The sequence below is a fragment of the Cryptomeria japonica genome, chromosome 7 (assembly GCF_030272615.1).
Source record: "Cryptomeria japonica chromosome 7, Sugi_1.0, whole genome shotgun sequence".
Taxonomy (NCBI): domain Eukaryota; kingdom Viridiplantae; phylum Streptophyta; class Pinopsida; order Cupressales; family Cupressaceae; genus Cryptomeria; species Cryptomeria japonica.
This window is the reverse complement of record NC_081411.1, coordinates 152,042,880-152,062,646: the sequence shown is the minus strand read 5'-3', so window position 1 is coordinate 152,062,646 and position 19,767 is coordinate 152,042,880. Positions and strand designations below refer to the sequence as shown.

The following is a 19,767-nucleotide window of genomic DNA, read 5'->3' as shown; positions in this document are numbered from 1 at the left end:
ATAGGCTGGTATCCAAATACTCACTGAGATACACCCCACAGTAATCATATAAATGATTGCAAAAAATTCTCAACCCAAATGCTTGCATACACTTGTAGAACATCTTCATCTTCCCCCAATATGAGTCATTTCTTGATATCAAAAGCAAGGGCAACAAAGTGATTTCTTTTCATAAACTATGTATCCACCCAACATTATTGTGTATGCTTGTTTCAGCAAAGCTTGGAATGCTTATTTTGCAGATATACCCAGGGTCAGACTGTCCTGCGTCACATTTGTTAGTGCTAGTAGACTATTTAAACTAACAGTGACTACAACCTTTTGCATGTTTTCAAATATATTCATGTGAAATGGGGTAAGGATGAAAAGAAATAAAAGAAACCTCAATACTTCATCCACAGTAGATCTCTAGCCACAAACCTCAAATTACTTAACTCAGTCAATCATTATGCTACATATGGATTTAATGTTTCCATTTTCCAACAATCAAAACAAAAAACAGATTTGTTCTTAAGATGATTCATATGCCATTACAAGACTTAAACATCCAAATATGACATAGAAACTGTTCCAGAGAAAATAATCGACAAAATTCCTTAATTGCAAAGCTACCTTCACAATGCATGTTTGGGAATAACAAAATTACCAGGGATGGATTTGAGACCAAATGACAGGCACAACATAGCTAGAAATACAAAATTCTTTTGAATGATATTTTCATATGTAAAGATACAATGACAGATGATAGATCAGTCCTCTTGTTTTCTAAAGATGATAACTGATAGCTGGCCAACAAAATTAGCCATTCAAGCTTTCACCTTATTCCTCCCTCATATTGATAGGCAGCTGCAAGCTCTGAGGGCTTTCTTGACAACTAAAAACTGTAAATACACTCTTCAAGGTACAGTATAAAAAATTGAAAACAAGTGCTCTCTCTATCTGAAAAGAGGTGGAAGCACTTGGTGAGCATCCAAATCTAATGCTTCAGGATCCCTGCAATAAAATAAAAGCCTGTTAATGAATATGCTTAAATAGCATCTCCAACATACCAAATTAAAGTAACACTAGTTAATTTTCACTTGAAATTTTTCAAAAACATATTAAGCATTAAAATGCAAAGCAATTAAAAGAAAACGTTCAAGATCAGGCTAATCCAATTCTCCAATACACATGGCGTAAGCAAAAACATACCTGCACAAAGTTTGTCCTTTCTCAATTGAGCTGGAAACAAACCACAATTTATGTATAACAGGCGACTCAAATTGGACAAAAAAACCATCACCCTGCCCATGTTTCCATTTTCTGATCCCTTGGCCCTTCCAAACCTGCAATCGCAAAACTAATTTAATTAAGTTACCCTATTTGATGCAGGAATAAGTATAAAAAATGACTGTTATAATGCTGCACTCAGTTCAACAAATACAACTTGGATACTGTAGCTACACAGCATACTAATCTACCAGTTGGATTTACATGGAGGGTCGCCTAAAGGGAATCTTCTACTTGCAATTAAAATAAATTGTAAAAAATCCATATGCAATTGTACTCACTTACACAGCACAATAATCTACATGTTGGATTTACATGGAAGGTCCCCTAAAGTGAATCTTCTATTCGCAATCAAAAAAATTGTAAGAAAATCCATATACAGTTGTACTCACAACTGTTGCATTCAGAGCCTACCACCCAACCCTACCCTTCTAACCTCTGTGGATATAAGTGATAACTCTTTCCATTTGAACAAGGGGTAATAAATTAACATCTAAAATGATTTACATATACCAAATTATAAACCACTGATCACAACAACTTCTAAACAGGACATTTGTCTTGACAACAAATCCATGACCTCTTTCTACTTTTTTTCTTCAAATTTGAGACTTACAATTTTTACATTTCATATTCTATCTTAAAATATATAGATCCCCCTCTGTGCCTGGTAAACAACAACACTAATTACGAAGATTTTATAAATCCATGAGATCCTAAATCTCAACCCAAGAGGTGCTCTTTTTGTCTGCTAAAATGTATTGTTAGCAAACACCTACTTGAGCGATATATAATAGTTGATGGATCAATTAAGGAAAGCGTAGGTCAGTAACCACATTAACAGTTTTTTGTTTGCTGTCTTTGTTTAATTTTGTTTACTTTAAAGGCTGTTTAGATTAGCAATGGTGTAGACTGAAATGGATATATTGCAGACAGACTAATGGCTCAAATCTGTTTGTGCTACAAATATCTGTTACAGATCCCTCTGGATAGAGCAAGGGTCATATTGTAAGCTTTCTCCTACATTTAATATAAAGCTTGATTTATTGGCACAAACCACTTTGGAACAAGACAATATTTCATGGCACTTCGACTCATCAAATAGTTCTTATTTTTTACTATTTTAAGCCACTTCCAGCTTTACCCACCATGACCTTTGATCAACTATATGGTGAAACAACTGGTGTGTCGCATATTAATCAGATAATGGCCCACATTGAACTTTGGTCTCTAAAACATGTGAACCACCATAAAAATAGCACACCCAACATTAATAAATCTTGGAAAAATAGGGCAGTTGTCTTCCAAGAACAATAATTTTATCAATCATCTGACACACCACTCTTTGATACCAGTCATGAGTAACACCTTAGATATAGGTTGCAAACTACTCTCTTACGGCAATAATCACATTGCCAGGGTTACCTTCATCAAATGCCATATTCTTCCACTCAAGAAACTAGAGCTAAGGAAGGTTCCCAAACATATAAAAATTGTGTACTCGGCATGGCCATTTGTTGCATGCTTCTAAGCACCCACATAAAAATGATAATTTTTAGAAACAGCCGTTTCCTCTATTTGAGTTCAATGCCCAATGGTTCTTAGTTTAACATAAAGGTGCAGTTTAGATATGTCCACCTACTTGATGGTACTGGCCATGATTTCCTACCAATAACAATTGGCACCAACTTTGTTTTCTCTCAATTGGTGCTTCTATCTAGCAATGCAGCTTGACTCCTTGCCAACAAAGATCTAGTCCAGTCTAGCCATCTCCCCATGCATAGGGATGAAAGTATATTGCAAGCTTCTTCAATAATATAAGTTAAAACCATCTCGGTGGTTAGATGTGGTCCTAGAGGGAGTGCCTTCTCTTAGAATTTCCCAACTCAACCCTCCTAGCATTAGACAATCCTCAATAAGCACTGCAAGACCTAGTATTGGTCCTTTTAGAGTGATCACCGATGTCATTAATGGCTTTCAATTTCAGGCCTAGACAAAGATATTCGTTGGGACTTGTCTCTTGTCTCTCCAATACTCACTCAGCTTTTGTTCTTTGGGGATCTTGTTAGTACTCTAGAGTTGTATTGTGTTTTTGTTTTTGTTTCTTCCCCTTTTGGGCTCATTGGCCTACTTTTGGTCACCCATGAATATTAATATAATTTCTTCCTTTCTTTCACCATCTTGTGTCCACATGGAAATATTAAAACTAATTAACATAAGTAAAATTATGTTGCGAAACATTCTTGCAGTTTGCAATTCATGAGGAACTGGAATCAAATTACAGTCAACTCTAGCATCCAAAAGTTGGTTAAAGAGGTATGTCCTTGACGTCCTGCACAAAATAGAGAGACAGTCCTAGTAACATTGCTAAATGGTGGTAAGTTAATAGTAAATAGCAGCCAGAGTGGAAATACAAGCGAGACAATCAACCTTCCAAGTCACTGACATCATACACCGAGCTTGAAATTTCATTAAACTTGTGAAAAGAAAGCTACATACGATAAAATTAATTCTAACATAATATAATTCTCCGATTTTAGGATAGGTGTGACTGCAAAAATTTCATAGAAACTCACCAAAAGAGATTAAAGGAAGATTTACCTGGGGAAATGCAATCACTTTCTTTGGCACCACTAAGCAGGCTGCTTTGGATGAGACATCCACTGCATGTTGTCTAAGAAAAGACACACAGCTTCTTAAAGTATCCGGTGACTCAAATGCCTGAAAACAAAATATAAAGTTCTAGTCACATTAAAGATTCACAGTAACCTTCAGCAATATAATTCAACACACTTCTACAACAACTAAATCAGGCTCAGAAGCATAATTAGGAGTCAATACATAATCTAAACCCATAGACTCCTGCATAAAAGCTGCAACTAAATTTATACAGATGATCCAAAAAATGAACCACTCACTTGTTTCCCGTAAATTTTAGAAAGTAATTCTATTCGATGTGAAATGAGGGATAAGAAGAGAATTAACAAAGTTTGCCTTTCTTTCTTCTTGTAGCATGTCACGCAGGGACATTATGGCATACAAGAAAAAAATACAAAATTCATGCATTTGGAAGGAAAGCGATAGATGAATCTTACTTTATCAACATTTACAACTGTGGTAGCCTCATCAGGGAGATCCTTTGTTTTGTCAAATAGATAAGTAACTCTAGCATCTACAATTCCATTCGCATGCCACTGTTTTACAGATGTCTCCATTAAATTGGTAATGAAAGAAAATAGTTCTTCACCAATTTCTTGGGATCCAACATTCTGAACCTGAAGTGTTGAAAGCAGTTGTTACTATTACCAAAAAGATAAATGATGAAATCCATGGGCTGCTATTCAAAAATAATACAGATATAGTCTATCATGCTAAAGAACTGATAAGCATCACAAATACATACATACACATAACCATTATGCTCTCACAGACAAGAGTCAGGTTCTTATCATTGCAGTGGAGTGGAAACTCCATAATAAAGAGAACAAAAACATATACTGCTTGCAAAAATTGTTAACAAACAGAATATAAGCAGCCCAACTCACAGTTGGAATTGAATGTGTGTGGTCAAAGGGTATTAAAAGTGTGCTCAGTACTAACATACAGCATATTATATCAATTTTTTTTTTTCAAGGATTTTCTTGGCCAGTTATTCCCAAGTAATTCATTGCCTCTTGACTTATTTGCAAAAATTACTTGCATTGACCTAGTTTTTTGTGAGTTTTGACCAGAAAGCCAAATGGGTGCTGAATTTGTTATTTTCGAACCAGTCAAGTTATGGTCAGTACTCAAGTCTTTGTTTCTATTGTTACAAAGTGGCACTAGAGATGGCAAAATTGGCAGGACTAAATTTAAACTTGATTATAATCAGAGTATCAAGCTTAGTTGGTTGTTTGACCTCTGGCATAAGAACATATAGCAAATAACCATACTTGCTCACCAGCCAGTTAACTTGCTTCTTATAAGTATGCAATTTCATGTAGGATATGGGCTTAACCGGGCTGTGAATTACAGGTGGAATTGTGTGTCACAATGAACCAACCAGGAGTTAAGCATGCTTCTTTGAGTTTAATCCAGAAAAATTTGAGTACGCTGCAAGTGATTTGAGAGCTTCTTTGAGAAATTGCGATAAAGGGATTCAAAACTAATTGTGTCCTTGAATCTGACAAACATCGGAAGTCAATACATAGTTGATATGGTATGATGGGCTCTGGAGTTCTAGGCAAAAGATTAGGATTGTCTACTTCACCTTCAGAAATGGTATTCTTTTGTTTACCTTCTATCTGGAACCCATTGACCCAACGTCTTGATGAGACTGAATCTCTCTACAAGACGGTCCACTGCAATTTCTCAAAGACATTTTCAAGGGAAAAAATATTGTTATTAATTTTTATCAAATGGTTTGCCCACTAGCCTCTATCATTTTATCAGGCAAAGTTTCTTAGAAAGTAGAGTAGCCTCAAAATAAATGTCATCATTTGATTGCTAATATATTTCAATCACTAACAAACTACTTGAAATACATATAAATAGTCCCTCTTTTACAACCAAAGTTCCATGATTTTATGGACTTTAATTTGATAAGATAAAATTTAATGGAAAATCCAAGATCATAATGAACCATAACAAGCCTTGGAAGAATAATGGAAGAAGTTGGTTTTAGAGAATGCGTTAATACCATCATGATTGGCCAGTGTTCCAAAGGGACGCGTCCCTGTCATGCCCCCGCCATGACATTCCTCACAACCTCCTTAAAGTGTAAACAAATAAGTAATGGATAAAGGAGATATATCTATCCTTTCAGAAAATTGTCTTATTACATAAGACTTCAAAATCCCCCCACCACCCCACACCCACCCCCCGCCCCAGCGATGGTGATGATGGTAGTACTAGTAACAAGTTCGATTTCTACAAGCAGGCCACGTTAATAAGGATTATTTCACATTGAATAATGTTAGATCATCCCTCCTCTCCTAATGACAGCATTTCCCCCAAGCAGCAATAAACAATCAATTGAGTATAAAGAATATTGCTAGGTGCAATTTGAATTAATGTTAAGAGGTGGTTCAATAACTTAAGCAAAGCAATCCAAGCCAGTAATGAGTTATGAACAGCAATGGTCGAACAAGAAGGGGTTGCCTCTCTTACAAGCAGATGTAACCGCATGATGACTTCTCACCCTCAATAGGAAGATATAAGCATCCATTCCAAGCATCCAAGAAGGGCATCGAATGGAATAAGAAACAAAAAATATTTGATCAAGCAATAGATTTATAGTTTCACCATTAAGTAAACTAGACAGCAGATGTATATGCTGTTCCAGCATTTGGGATGATACATAATACATGGAATTCTGATCTGGCTGAATTGTTATCTGTCATCCACTTGAGAGGAAGTAGGAATGTTGTGCAGATAACTGTATTGTTACTGATATATATTTATATGTTGATATTCTTGCCATTAGGATGTCTATGCATATAAGAGTATATATATGTAAGATTCTTTAAAGTATATGTATGTGTAACTGGGAGGCCAAATGGCGGGTGTCATTCTATGCTCCTAGGCTTGAGGCGTCTTGTATGATCTCCCAAGGGACTCCATAACTTGGATGGATTGTTGGGAAAAGTATTATTGAATCCTACGTGCACATTATGTAATCTACAATGATGATTAAGATAATATTCCTAACCCTAGTAGGAAAGATCGATTTTATATCTAACATGGTTAAGGGGTCTTGTTGTGACCTAATCACACATCACCCCATCCCAGATAGGGACCCCAACCTTTTAGGCCCTTTTTGGTTGTTTGGTCTTTGTTTTTGTGGGTTTTGGTGGCAATCTTGTTAGTCTCTCCGCTTTGCAAGTGTTCGAGGGTCATTTTGATTTAGTCTGCTTTTCGTTTGAGCGAATTTGGTGAAGTCTAGGACCTGTTTTGTCAATTTTAGGGTTTCTGCCTTTAGACCTAGATTTTAGGGGTTTCTATTAGAGTTTTGAAGAAACTAAACATACAACTAGAATCAGGACCCTTCAAAGAACCTCCCAATAAAATTTGAGCCAAAACAAAGCAACTTTCTATTTTTTAGAAAGTTCCTATTTTTTAGGGATTTTACCGAGTCCAGGAATGTCATCATTTTGCCAAAATTCGAACTTACTATTTTTAGTAATTTCTATCTTTAGTAAGTTTCTATCTATAGTAAGTCATTCCTATGTCCTGTCTAGGGATCTAACGCTGACATTTTAAAGGTTTCTATTTTTGGAAAGTTTGTTATGACAGGACCATTCGGGCAAGGTGACAAAGATCAGGCATTCGCGACTACTTCTAATTACAGAAAGTGAGAAAGCAAACAGGGAGAGTCAGAAAATGGTTAAGTGCTAGAAACCCATTCCTGAAGTGGAAAGCTCGAGAAATTTGTTTGAGTCTGGGAAATCACCCCAAATTCTTATATGGTGGTCTGATCCGGAAGAAACTCAAAAAACTCCATCCAAGTCCGAAAGAAGCGTGAAATGTTGAATTCCTCCTTCACAGTGAAAATCCGCCCCAAGACAAGGACAGGCGCCAAAATGAAGCTTGCAGGGAAAGATCGAAAATTGCAAGAATCCATGGAAGTGAAGAAATAGCGCCATGAAATGGAATTGGGCGCTAAAGTTGATATGCCTTGGAGGATTCAACATTCAATGAAATTTTGCCTTGGAGGATTCAAGGCAAAATTCCACCCAAACACTCAGCAGGGCGCCAAAATGGAAGTGTCATGGAGGAAGGATAAAATGTGGAATTCCTCCTCCATGGTGGAAATCCGCCCAAGCACTGAGGAAGGCGCCAAAACAAGGAAGTGATGGAAGATCCCAAACAAAGTATGAATTCCTCTGCACATGGAAATAGCACCCTAGACTAATGGAAAGCGCCAAATTGAGGGGTGCTTGGAGGAAAGAAAAAATGTTGAATTCCATGACTTAGGTGAGATTGTGCCCTAGGAGAAAGGAGGGCGCTAAAGGGAGGTGATGAAGGAAAGATGGAAAAATGCATGAATTCCCCCACCAATGCAAAATTCCGCCCAACACTTAGGTAGGGTGCTAAAAGTGAAGTATCATGGAGAAGGGAGAAAGTTATGAATTACCTCTCCTAGGTGGAATAGCGCCCAAGATGAATGGAAGGCACCAAAATGGAATGTGCAAGGAGAATTAAAAAATTTGTGAATTCCTTGCAGGCGCCAAGCTTAGGTAGTCATGGAAAATGTGAAAAGCATGAAATTTCCTTCCCAAGTGAAATCCACGCCCGTGCACAAAGATGTGCTCCTAAATGATTAAGGTGTGGAAAATAGGACATAGTGAATTCCATGCTTAATCCTGAAAATTGAAAATTTGTCTAAGGCATGAAAGTCTAGGGGTCAAGGAGGAATGAAAAGTAAAAATCCCCTCGAGAAAATTTTTGATTTTTCTATTTTTAAACACTGAATCTTATCAAAATGTGGAAAATTCTATAGATTCGGAATCGTGGGGAATTTCTCTATCAAATGAACCGAGCTTCTAAATTTTAGGAGGACCCCTAAAAAATAGGGGGATGTTGAAAAGGGGTGTGAAATTTCTTTCAGAAGTTGATGAAACGGCCAAGTCAAAGAAAATCAAAGGAATGAAGAAATTCCATGGCAGAGTGAATTCCACACCTTGAGAAGAATTGCACCCTACTCCTCAGGAGGGCGCCAAATTGTCCCAGGCGTGGAAAATCCAAGAGGGTTCAAAATTTCATCACCAAGTGAGATTTGTGCCTAAGGAAGGTACTAGAACGCCAAAACTTGATGGTCATGGAAAGCTTCAAAATCACAAAATTCCTTACCAATGCAGAATCATTGCCCAAGTCCAAAGGCAGGTGCCCAAGTCAACGTATCAAGGAAAGAGCATGGAAAGGATGAATTTCCTCTATCAAAGTCAAAATTCCAGGCCCAATCAGGAAGTTGAGAATTTTCTAAGGCATGGAAATAGTGAAATTCCTTACACCAAGCTGAATTCCACATTCCACGCCTAAGTTTGAAAGTCCGAGATGGAAATTTCCAAGGCAAAGGAAAATTTTGAGGGTCAAGGAAAGAATGGAAATGCAGAAATCCCCTCAGTAGAAATTTTGAAAAATCTATTTTTAGACACCAGATCTCGTCGGAATCCGGAATTTTTTGCAAATTTGGACTTGTGAGAGATTACTCCCTCTCCTGGATCCAGGTCCTAAATTTTAGGAAAATTACTAAAAAATAGGAGATGGTGGAAAATTGTTGAAAATCTCCTCAAGGCAAGGAAAGTTGAGAAACTTCAAAAAAAAATACTTCCAGAATCAGAGATTCTCCCTCTTGAAGTTTTCTCTCTCCAAGGTTTTTCTTGCCAAGTGGCAACCGAGTCAACGAAAGCTGAATTAATGAAGCATCTCTTTGCATGCAGCCGTCACATTTATGGCATTATGGTAGATTCCTTCTACATGCAGCTATCACGTTCAGGAGATGATGGTGCATTTATGGCATCATGGGCGATTTTTGCATAAGGGTACATTCATTGCATAGTGGGCACTTTTTGAATGTAATGGTTAATTAATGCTTTATGGGTGCCATTTTTGGCAGGATTGTAATTAATTGTATATGGGCTTTATGGGGTATTTATTGCTGATTCCCACCTTGTTGCATCTTGAGTGGAGAATCTTTTATGGAAAACCCTAATTAGGGTTTTGCATGTGGCCGAGGCTTAAAGCCTATATAAAGGGGTGACCCCCCTCATTTGTAGAGGGGGGGGGAGATTATTATCTATGATTGTTGCATCAGGATTGTTGAAATAGCCAACTTAATACATTGTTTGATTTTGATGGTGTATTCTTGTTCTATTTTAGCAATTTGCATGGTCTTGCTCTCTTTAGTTAGATTAGATTTGCTTACATGTTGTTAGGAGAACCGGATTTGACAGGATTACTTGTTGCAAAATCTGAGCTCATACTTTTTGTGTGCAGTTGATTGTTGCATATCGTGCAAAGTTAACCTAAGCCTTTTTGTTATGTGTCTACGCTTAACTTCGATCATCAATAAAGATTGTTCGATTCGATGGTCCACATTGGTGAAATGAAAAACCTCTACACACCCTTTGAAGATCGCACCGTCTTCGCGTAGTTGTGCTATGTTGGCGAAGCGAAGCGTGGTTTGATTCTACATGAGTGATCCTGTCTCCTGTTCTTAGGATTAGATTAGCTTTAGCATAGTTCTCTCTACCCTACTCTCATTTACTTTCTGCATATTTCAAAAATACAAAAAAATCCAAAATTAGGGCTTCCATTGCAAATCATTCATACAAAAATCCTTGAGCTTGCATGAGTTTATTATCCTCTTCAATTGAACATACATAAGGCCCCTTGGGTTACAGCAAACCCATCAATCAACTAAGTCACGTCCACACACTAGAGGAACCTTGGAATTAGCCGTTTGAACTTTTGTGCAATCTTAGCATACGGACTAATTTTGATCAAAAAGGGTAAGTTGACCGTTGGTAACTTTATTCTGTGTTTGACGCTGTCCAAAAAATACGTCAACAGGTCTCAATCAGGATCTAATTGGTAAATGATATCCCTAATTCATTTCTTAGTTTACTTTGGATTGTGATTTTAGGGCAAAAACCAGGGCATTTACAGAAGGGAACATTACATTCCCCCCCCCCCCCCAAAAAAAACCCCAACTTTATCGGATGTAAGGACTTGGGGGAAATATCACACGCTGTACAGCTACCACCTCGGAGACGCCATCAAGACCGAGACATCTGAGGGGCTCCTGAGAGCTTCCAAAGCTAGATGGCCAACAAAGGCAATTCAAAATTTAAAATAAAAAATTGATTCATGCATCCAGGCTGAAACTTAATGGCCCAAGGCCCCACCTAAGCCCCTCAAACCCTAAAACACCCTCAGATCCTAAATTAACTTACAAAAACATATCAACAGCAAGTTGCTGGTGTGAGTGTGAGACTGAAATAGTGCAACTGGGTTGAGGAGGAGCAAGAGGTAGGATTTTGTGACCTTTTTTTAAGTTAGTTTCATATTCATATTCATTGACATGGCTGCATATTCACATTGTCATCAACATTCAAATTTGAAAATAAAACAAAAAACATATATTAAATTACAAATCTCAATTTTGATTTTTAAATAGTTATTAGTTTTATTTTCAATTTGCAATTTGCAAAAAAAAAAGATTAAATTTTAATTACACGACTTGTCATCTTTTTTATTTTTTTATTTAAGTTTTACAAATTACTTTTATTGGTTTAAATGTTCAATTCTTTTATTTTGTCAAACTAGGATAAAAGTTTTGCATATCCTCTACTTGAAATCCTTGGTTGACAAATTTAGAAACAAAGATTTTTATTTGAGTATCCTTTGCTTCTGCACTTTGGGCAACCTAAAAACAAAAAGAAAATCTGTGTCTTAATCCTTTGCATCATGCTGCATGCATAGTTTGTATTTTATTATTTAAATTATAAACTTATAAATTGTATATTGTTTATTGCAGTGTCACTATGAGTTTTCACTACGAGTGAGGATGAGATTGAGGTTCAAAGTGAAATTAAATCTGATTATGCACCTGGGGCTGATGAAAATGTAGAAGCAAAGAGGGGTGACCATGAAACCCAAACCATGAATTCCATGGCAAGTGCAACTGCAAATATTATTTGCCCATCCACAATTTGCAACATAATTATAGAGCAAGGTTGGGGCATAATGGGAAACAAGGTTGTTGAAGTGCCACTTTTGTAACCTTGAATTTGAAGGCAGCTTACCAGAGTTAATGCCCACCTCCTTCATATCCGAAGAAAAGGTGTAGATGTATGTGAGGAGTTGGGGAAAAACCTGAAATTTAGGAGGCTGAGATATGTAGACCTAAGTCACCAGGGCAACAATAAAATTCCGATGAAGTTCGACAAGGGGTAAAAAATTCGAAAAAAAAATTGTCATTAAATTTGCCTATATAAATTTGAATTTTTGTAAATATATAAATAATAAATTCATTTAACATTTTAAATATATTTGAGAAAAAATGATCAAATTTATTATTTATTTAAATAAAATAATATTATATAAAACTTTAGAAATTAAGATAAATATTTTTCATATATTAAATTAAAATTATTACAAATAAAACAATATTAGGAAATTTTTAATACATTATAATAAATTTTAAAAAACATTATAATATAAATATATTTAAAATTTTAACTTTTTAATTTATTAATATATAAATAATAAATATGTTGAATATTATGTATTAAATAATAAATATATTTTAAGCTTGCAATGGAGTTTTGCATCCATAGTGAGCTTAGGATATATTTATTATTTATTATTTATTATTTAATATTGTTCAAATATACATCACGTTTAGGGAAAACACGGTTTTGAAGGCATTTTTCGTGGTGATATTCGTCGGATACACATCACCTGCAAACACGACACCCATTCTCTCGCAAATGAGCATTCCCAATCTCTCACAAACAGGCATTCAAAAAACTGCTAGTCGTTAAAATGGTAGTGGTGAGGGTAAAGGGGTTTTGCCCACCAATGGTCTGGTGTTGCCAGGTGACCGTAGGCTGAGTTTAACGGCGGCTGCAAGCACAGTAACTGATCGAGAGGGGAGTACGACAATTGACGGAAATGATGTTTCTCTAAAAGACAAGCTATTAGAATGGTCGAGGGCTGTGTTGTGTAATTTATGCAGAGCCAAGCGTGCCAAGCTTCGATTTTATTGCCTCAAGGTCAACATATATTTTATCCACTCTACACATGCTGATGGAGGATCCTCCGCCCACTGTGGAGGCAGCGAGGACCCGAGATCATCTATGGATAAAGCCCGCCCCCCTCATTTGACTACTGACGGCCCTAGTTTTATTCCATACAAATTTTCCACCGAATTAGAACGAATTTTTAATATTTTATAGAAATTCACCAAATTTTCGAATTTGATACTTGAAGTTTGGTGAATGCGGTGACTTAGATGTAGGCTATAGGGTGGTGAAGGCAATGCAATTGCACTTACATCTTCTTTGTCTCAAAGGTCGAGAGGTCATTAGAGCCAGCCACAAAGTTCTACTTCTAATTTAAAAAGGCAAGTTGCATGTACACCAGCTTCCTCTACTTCAAGGGCCCATGCAGTGGCCGCTAGGGGGAAACAAAAATTGCAAGTGATACTCCTAATCCACTAGTAGAATTATTCAATGTGTAGATGAAAGATGAGGCAGATGATGCCATTGGAAAATTCTTCTTTGCCAATAACATTCCATTCCATGGCTCATTCTCCTTATTATAAGGAGGATATGGTGAAGCTAGCAAGGGCAGGCACATCATATGTGCCACCAAAGGAAACAATATTGAGGTCCACAATCTTGGATAAAAACTATTCCAAGATAAATGTGTTAATGGAGAAAAGGGAATGTTGTGTGACAAGTGGATGCGGTATAGTCATGGGTGGGTGGACGAACATTAGGCATCGTCCACTCATCAATATCATGGTTACATGTTCGAAGGGGGCATTTTTTCTTAAGGCAATTGGTTGTTCAGGGCATCGCAAGGATGTTGAAATTCAATTTCAGATCCTCAAGGATGATATTCAAGAGGTCAAGCCACAGAATGTGATCTAGTAGTGACAAATGCAGCCTATAAGTGCAAAGTTGCAAAGAAAATAATTGAGGCAGATTATTAACATATTTATGGACTCCTTATTGTGTGCATACCATCAACAACAATGCACTCAAGGACATGGGAAAAATTGATTGGATCAAAGGAATGGTCAATGATACTAGAGATGTACAAACATTTATCTGCAACCACCACACTTAACATGCACTCTTTAGGTCCTTCTTTAAGATGTGATGAGTTGTTACTGTTGTTCTTTTTAAATTAAAAATACTATTTTATTTTGTGTGGTTTTTCAGACTAAACAGAAGGTGCAGAAGGGTATGTTGTCTTTTTTTTTTGTTTTCTTGATGATTCACCTGAGTACAATAATAAATAACAGCCAATAATGAATTCTGAAAATACACTCACAACATGCAATTCTGAAGCTGACAATTCCAGATCTAAATGCTGACCGAGATACTAAATATTTTAACAATGTAACAGCTACCCAGTTCATAAATAACCCCTACAAATCCAATTCAAGCATGCCCATAATGAGTGTCTAGCTGGAAACTACTACTATCATAAAATCAGACCTGCAATTCTTTAGTTCTGAGCACCACACCTTCAATTATGAGTGCAAAATGCTAGTGGATTGATTGAAGATTGCCTGCAGCCCTATCCGCCCAATTTGGTCTGTTAAAACCCTTCCAAAACCTGTGTAATCAGCCTTCACAAGACCACAACAGCCCTGTAAACGATTGGATTATTTGTTTTGATGGATCCACCTGTTGCCTGTAGGATAGAAGTAGCAGATATCCCAGACTGTATCTTTCAACAGCATAGAAAATGTCATCAATGAGGGGTTTCATCCTCAATAACCAGAAAATTGCCTTCAGAAGAAGCTACAGCCAAAACTCCCCAAAAAGATAATAACCTGAATGAATAATCTAATCTTCAATTGACCCCTAAATAGGGCATCCACTTTGCCCTGATTCCCATGCACACTTTTAATTTTATTAATATTTTGAAACCCCTTACATCTCCCTTTTTAATTTTATTAAGTTCCCTTATGACTCCCTAAATGTCCCACTTTTTAAAAATAACTTATGAGGGTGGAACTCTCAATAAACTTGTAGACACATAAAATTTGTCATCTTAATCCTGGGTAGATCCACTTCATTTTCATGCATTATTCTATCAAACATTATTATCCATTAAATATTATTATTTATCCATCATTAATTCATTAATATTATTATTTATCCATCCATAATATCTATATTATCATTTATCCATTATTAATATTATTATTATCTCGTATTCCATTTATCATTTAATAATATTATTATTCTATCATCTATCATCTATATATTTAATAATAATAATATTATCTATCCATTTTTACAAATACATGCATAAGAATTTACACCTATGATCCACGAAGTTTCAGGGATGGGGACGGCAGGGGACACCAGGACGTGTTTCCGGTACAGGGGTACTTTTGGGTCATTTTCAGGGGGATGGCAGGGGACACTGTTAAAAAAACAGGGGGGTTTTCACAAATATAGAGAAATTTCAAATATGCATATCATAACAATGGTAAAGAATTCATCACAGACATTAATACATTGCATTAGACTTGAGATTTCACAAGAGAATTGACAAACATTTTACCAAAATTCGCTTTTATCAATCATTGCCAACAAACATATGTCATAAACATTCATAATAAATATAAAATAATAAATATTAACCCTATAGAATCTGGCAATGAATTTAGTAGCTAATGGGCATCAAACTCAACTGAGCATGTGGTTAGTCTCAGTGATTATATAGATACTGTTGTATAATTCACTGTTTTCAGTGCAAATGTTTGTCAGCAATTTACCTTTTATTGGTGCTTAAAAGTATAAACAACCCAAAGTTTGCCTGAAAAATAACATGGGATGAAACTAAACTTATGTAAGCTCTTCCCATAGGCCTGAATAATACTATGTTCAAAAGGTATATTTAAATCCTCAAAGATTACTTACCAGTTCAGGCTTCAAATATTCAAGAGTTTTTGCCATGTTAACATTGGCTCTAATGGCTTGTTTTTCCTGCACCCGCTTTTTATCCCTGGCCAACAGAGAGAGTCTTTTAATTTTAGACGACACCTCTGTGCTCTGGGGATTTTGTTGCAAGGCTTCTCGAAAAGCAGTAACAGCCTGCAAGTCGAACAAGGAAATGAAGAAGCAAATCATTGATACCATTTATTTCATTTCTGATAAATCTGAGACATTCAGATGCTATTAATCATAACTATTGATATCAAAGCTCCGGGACTAATCCCACTTAATGGAATGAGCTACCAGTTTCAGTGAAAAGATAAGAGTTGTACCTCATCATAACGCTCCATTGCTTCCAATACACAACCTTTTCTGAAATAGCCCTACCAGTACACACAATCACCCTGCTGTCATACTTCAGTATTCACATCTTAAATTTAAAATTCATCCCAATGTGTGTCACAAAAGCTTTCAACATAGCTACTACTCTTTTAAAGCAAAATTTAATTACTGTAATTCTCCCCGTCAAAAGATAGTAGAAAACTGAATAGAAAAAGATTACATCGCAGACCTTTTCCCATGTTGGATTCAACTTGATTGTTGTTTCAGCATCAGCTAGAGCCTTGGTGAGCTTCACTAAATTTAGAAAAGCTGCAGATCGGTTGCTGCAATATGACAACCAAATATTAGAAAAAATAAAACAACACAAAAGAAAATGTAAAAATGCATTTAGTGTTTTTAAGTGAAAAGCTAAGCATATCAGACAAATTGATTCAGCCACTGTGATTTACTGCCAAGTTGGAACACCCAGCGGACAAAGCCCCATGTAGATTGTTAAACAGGCCAATCTTGGGCCAGCAAAAAGACTGGGTTCAAGTAATAGCAATCTTGATAGCCCACAATTATAGAAGTCTTCAATTTTCACTTAGGCTATCTGCACGTCATGGGGGATATTCATCCTGCATGGGCTTTATGCCAAACACAGCCCACTATGGGATATTTAGCCACAAAAATATCCAGTGACATAATAAAGTTATATTTGTTAGAGTATATGATAAATATCTTAAGATACCAACTCCTATGATGTAGAGGGTTGAAATGTTCACCAGTTCATACATTTAACAGAATTCAAATGCTTGTAGATCATATAAATAAAATTGTTATGTTTTGTTAGTATGTACACCACCTATATTATTTATTTGCCGGCTTGTGGGTAGTCATTAATGTTAATGTGTAACTTCGTGAGACATCATTTCATACAATGTCTGTGAGATTTGTATTGCTGATTGTTCGTGATAATTCTGTTTTTTTTAAATCCATCACCGCATTTGTATATGTTGCTCGCATCTCTTCGTGGAAGTATTGTGCGTTGGCTGCCGTTACCATCTGGATTCCATCCGTTGTCCTCTTCTCTTGATGTCGGTCATGTAACTGCCGTCTTTCCCTTGAGCATGGTCTTTCATCTTCACTCCGTGGAGAGTTATAATTCTTCAATTCATTTTATATATCTCCATGTTCCGATTGTGATCGTGTTCAGGCATTCTATTTATGTTATGTATTTTGGTGATTAAGTTCAAAGGATGTATTCAGTAGTGACTAAGTTCGAAGAAGGTATTCTTCAGTAGCTTCTGTGTATTGCTTGATCCTTTCTATATAACCTTTGTATGAATGATTGATGTGCAAGATATATATATGTTGTAAAGGAGGATACATGTATGCATTGTAGAAGTCATTTTTGACTTATTCGGTTGATTGTTAAATTGATAACAATCATATCTTACTAAGTGTATCAGCTTTGTATCAGATTTGTTTTGATAATAAAAATATTTTTAGTGTGGCTGGGGTTTTTCACCCTCAGTGGAGGGTTTTCCCAGGATAAGTTTTGTGTCTTTGTGTTCTTGTAAGAATTCTTGATTCTGATTTCCGAGTTTTTTTTATCTTTCTGGTTCTAAATCTAACAAATAAGAGTTGGTTGCAAATGGTTGTGATGGTTGTCTTCTAAATGGCAACCACTGGGCACTTTAAATAGGTTTCTTTTAGTTAGGGAAGGCAAACTAACTGTATACACAATCCTCCAAAGTCAACATTTGGATTGTACAAGCACTACCCTGCAATAATGTATTCGTTGGTTTCTTCTACAATTATTTGGTATGTACTAGCATATCCAATTTATATTGCAATTGAAAGCGTAACTGCTTGGTAGTAAATTGGTGCAATTACCTATACAAAATCAAGTTTGAGTCACAAAGAAACTAATGTCAACTAATAGCCATCGAAATTCTACAATGGAGACTGATGAAATTAATAAACTTTAAGCAGGACTAAAGGTGGGAGAAAAATAGTGCATAGTCCAAAACAAGAATGAAGGAAGTCAAAAGAAGCAACCAACTCCAAAAATCCATCAGCCTAAAATGAAAGTTGAAGCAAGAACCAAAGTAGAAACCAACGCTGTAGCAACCATCAAAAAATTCAACCAACTACAAACAAGAAGCTACAACATATAGATGAAGAGTGAGTTGAGATCACCAAACATATTCCTTTTCCAAAAGATTGGTTAGTGATTCTTGCAAACCAAATTCGAAATGAGAAACAAAAAGAGCCCCCTCTATACAAGGAAGGTCTTCATCAATAGACTAAAACTAAGAACTTCTTCACAAACGAAAAGAGGGAAGCATATGAACACAATCTTCATGATACTAAAACATTGTTGATCAAAAGAATAAACCAAGCCAAAAAACTTTGGGGCATAAGTTTGGAGAGGAAAAAAGACAACTTGAAGGTGATACAAGTGTACAAAACACTGAAGTCTCCAAAGAGTTCAGGATTCTTACATGTTCAAGAGTATTGTGAGAGCACTAGAATGTTCAAATCAAAATTTTGTAGGGACCGCACGGTGACTTCCTAAATATAGGAAGTAAAAAATACCTAAGTTCACAAGAGATGGACCAATGGATTTACTAAGTCACTATAAGACTTGTGAAACCATTTGGACAACAAATGGACAAAATGATGAACCCTATTAGTTATGATCATTCCCAACCACCCTAAGAGGTGTAGCAATTGACTAGTACACAAAGATTGAGCCAAATAGACAACAAAAATAAATGAAAGGCTTGTGAAGAGAATTTTGATTGCTCTAGGAGAACAATGAAACTGTTGCTAACATTTGCAACACCCAACAAGGAAAACATGAGAGCATGAGAAATTAAATTTAAGGCTAAAGGAATTGTTAGCAAAATTGGAAGAACAACCAATCGTCAAGTTGAAGAAAGAATGGCGCATCGAAAGACTCATTCCTTCATTGAGGGAGAAAAAAAAAACTATGACCTTCATCATATGCAAAAGCATACAAGAAAGTGGTGGACATTGAAACTAAGAACAAGATCTATTCACAATCCAAAAGAAAAATTATTAAAATACAAGAAGATGGTAACTTGAATACAAACAATAATAGCAAATTAAAATCAATACAAGCATTGCGAATAGATATGACCCATACTGTAAAAACATAGAGGGCAGGCAAAGAATATAGCAAACAGCCAAATGATCTATGGTGTACATATCACGAGGTTGAATGCCACATTTAAGAAACTTGCCTTAAGAAAATGTTCTTTAATATTTACCAAATAATGTGCCATTCAATCAAAGAATGCAGATATTATTGAAAGTAAGATTACACAATTACTATTTACACAGAGAGCAATTGACTCCACCCAACACTCCACCAAAGTCACAAAATAACAAAAACGCATCTCCTTGCAACTATCAAAATCAAAGAGGTAATAATTTTAGATATAATAACAATAGCAAGGGGAGATCAAAGTTGGAT

The 19,767-nt window shown here is 36.0% G+C and overlaps 1 protein-coding gene across 1 annotated transcript in view; it reads right to left on the bottom strand.

The window, feature by feature from the left end:
• Window positions 1-566: 566 nt before the first annotated feature.
• LOC131078270 (uncharacterized) overlaps window positions 567-19,767 on the bottom strand; it is a 56,366-nt gene continuing 37,165 nt past the window's right edge. Inside the window, exons 2-8 of the mRNA XM_058015934.2 lie at window positions 16,510-16,603; window positions 16,271-16,321; window positions 15,924-16,097; window positions 4,365-4,544; window positions 3,871-3,990; window positions 1,192-1,325; window positions 567-993 (exon numbers count right to left, since the gene is read on the bottom strand). Of these exons, the coding sequence (XP_057871917.2) occupies window positions 936-993; window positions 1,192-1,325; window positions 3,871-3,990; window positions 4,365-4,544; window positions 15,924-16,097; window positions 16,271-16,321; window positions 16,510-16,603 (811 nt within the window). The 3' untranslated portion in view covers window positions 567-935. The remainder of the gene's footprint in view (window positions 994-1,191; window positions 1,326-3,870; window positions 3,991-4,364; window positions 4,545-15,923; window positions 16,098-16,270; window positions 16,322-16,509; window positions 16,604-19,767) is intronic.